The 443-nt window shown below is 36.6% G+C and overlaps 1 protein-coding gene across 1 annotated transcript in view; it reads right to left on the bottom strand.

Annotated features, from left to right (window-relative positions):
* The window catches only part of LOC106537096 (proto-oncogene vav), a gene marked incomplete at its 5' end in the record, with an annotated part of 6,957 nt that extends 6,756 nt beyond the window's left edge, over window positions 1-201 (bottom strand). The window contains 1 exon segment of the mRNA XM_014034463.1: window positions 136-201. Within this exon segment, the coding sequence (XP_013889917.1) occupies window positions 136-201 (66 nt within the window).
* Between the last annotated feature and the right edge of the window lie 242 nt (window positions 202-443).

Below are 443 nucleotides of genomic sequence, written 5' to 3'. Positions count from 1 at the left end.
TCACAAAGAGGTTATACCCGATTTTGTGGTTGTGATGCTAAAATGTCTTCATTTTCTGAAACCTCTAAAATGTTTGTTACACTGAAGCGAATGGTGTTTGTTGCTGAGCGGCTCGTTGTGGCGAGGCGGACTTACAGAGATGTAGGGCTGAACCTTTTGACACGGGAACCATCCCACATGACCTGCTGTCAGGTTTCTCCCCTGGTAAACAAACAGAACAACACATGTAACAAACAGAACAACACGTGATGAAACTAGAAGTCATTACAGCAAAATTCAATAGTGACCTATATTTAAACTTTAAAGTAAAAGTGGCTTGAATTTGACTAGTTTGTTCAGTATTTCAAAACGACTTCAGTTGTGTATTGCTGAATAGACATATTGACAAATAAATCAACACAAAAACAAAAAATAATAATCTAAAATAATACAAAAAATACCCC

The sequence above is a fragment of the Austrofundulus limnaeus genome, unplaced genomic scaffold (genome assembly GCF_001266775.1).
Source record: "Austrofundulus limnaeus strain Quisiro unplaced genomic scaffold, Austrofundulus_limnaeus-1.0 Scaffold2129, whole genome shotgun sequence".
In the NCBI taxonomy this organism is placed as follows: domain Eukaryota; kingdom Metazoa; phylum Chordata; class Actinopteri; order Cyprinodontiformes; family Rivulidae; genus Austrofundulus; species Austrofundulus limnaeus.
The sequence above is the reverse complement of the archived record's forward strand: the minus strand, read 5'-3'. Positions and strand labels throughout refer to the sequence as shown.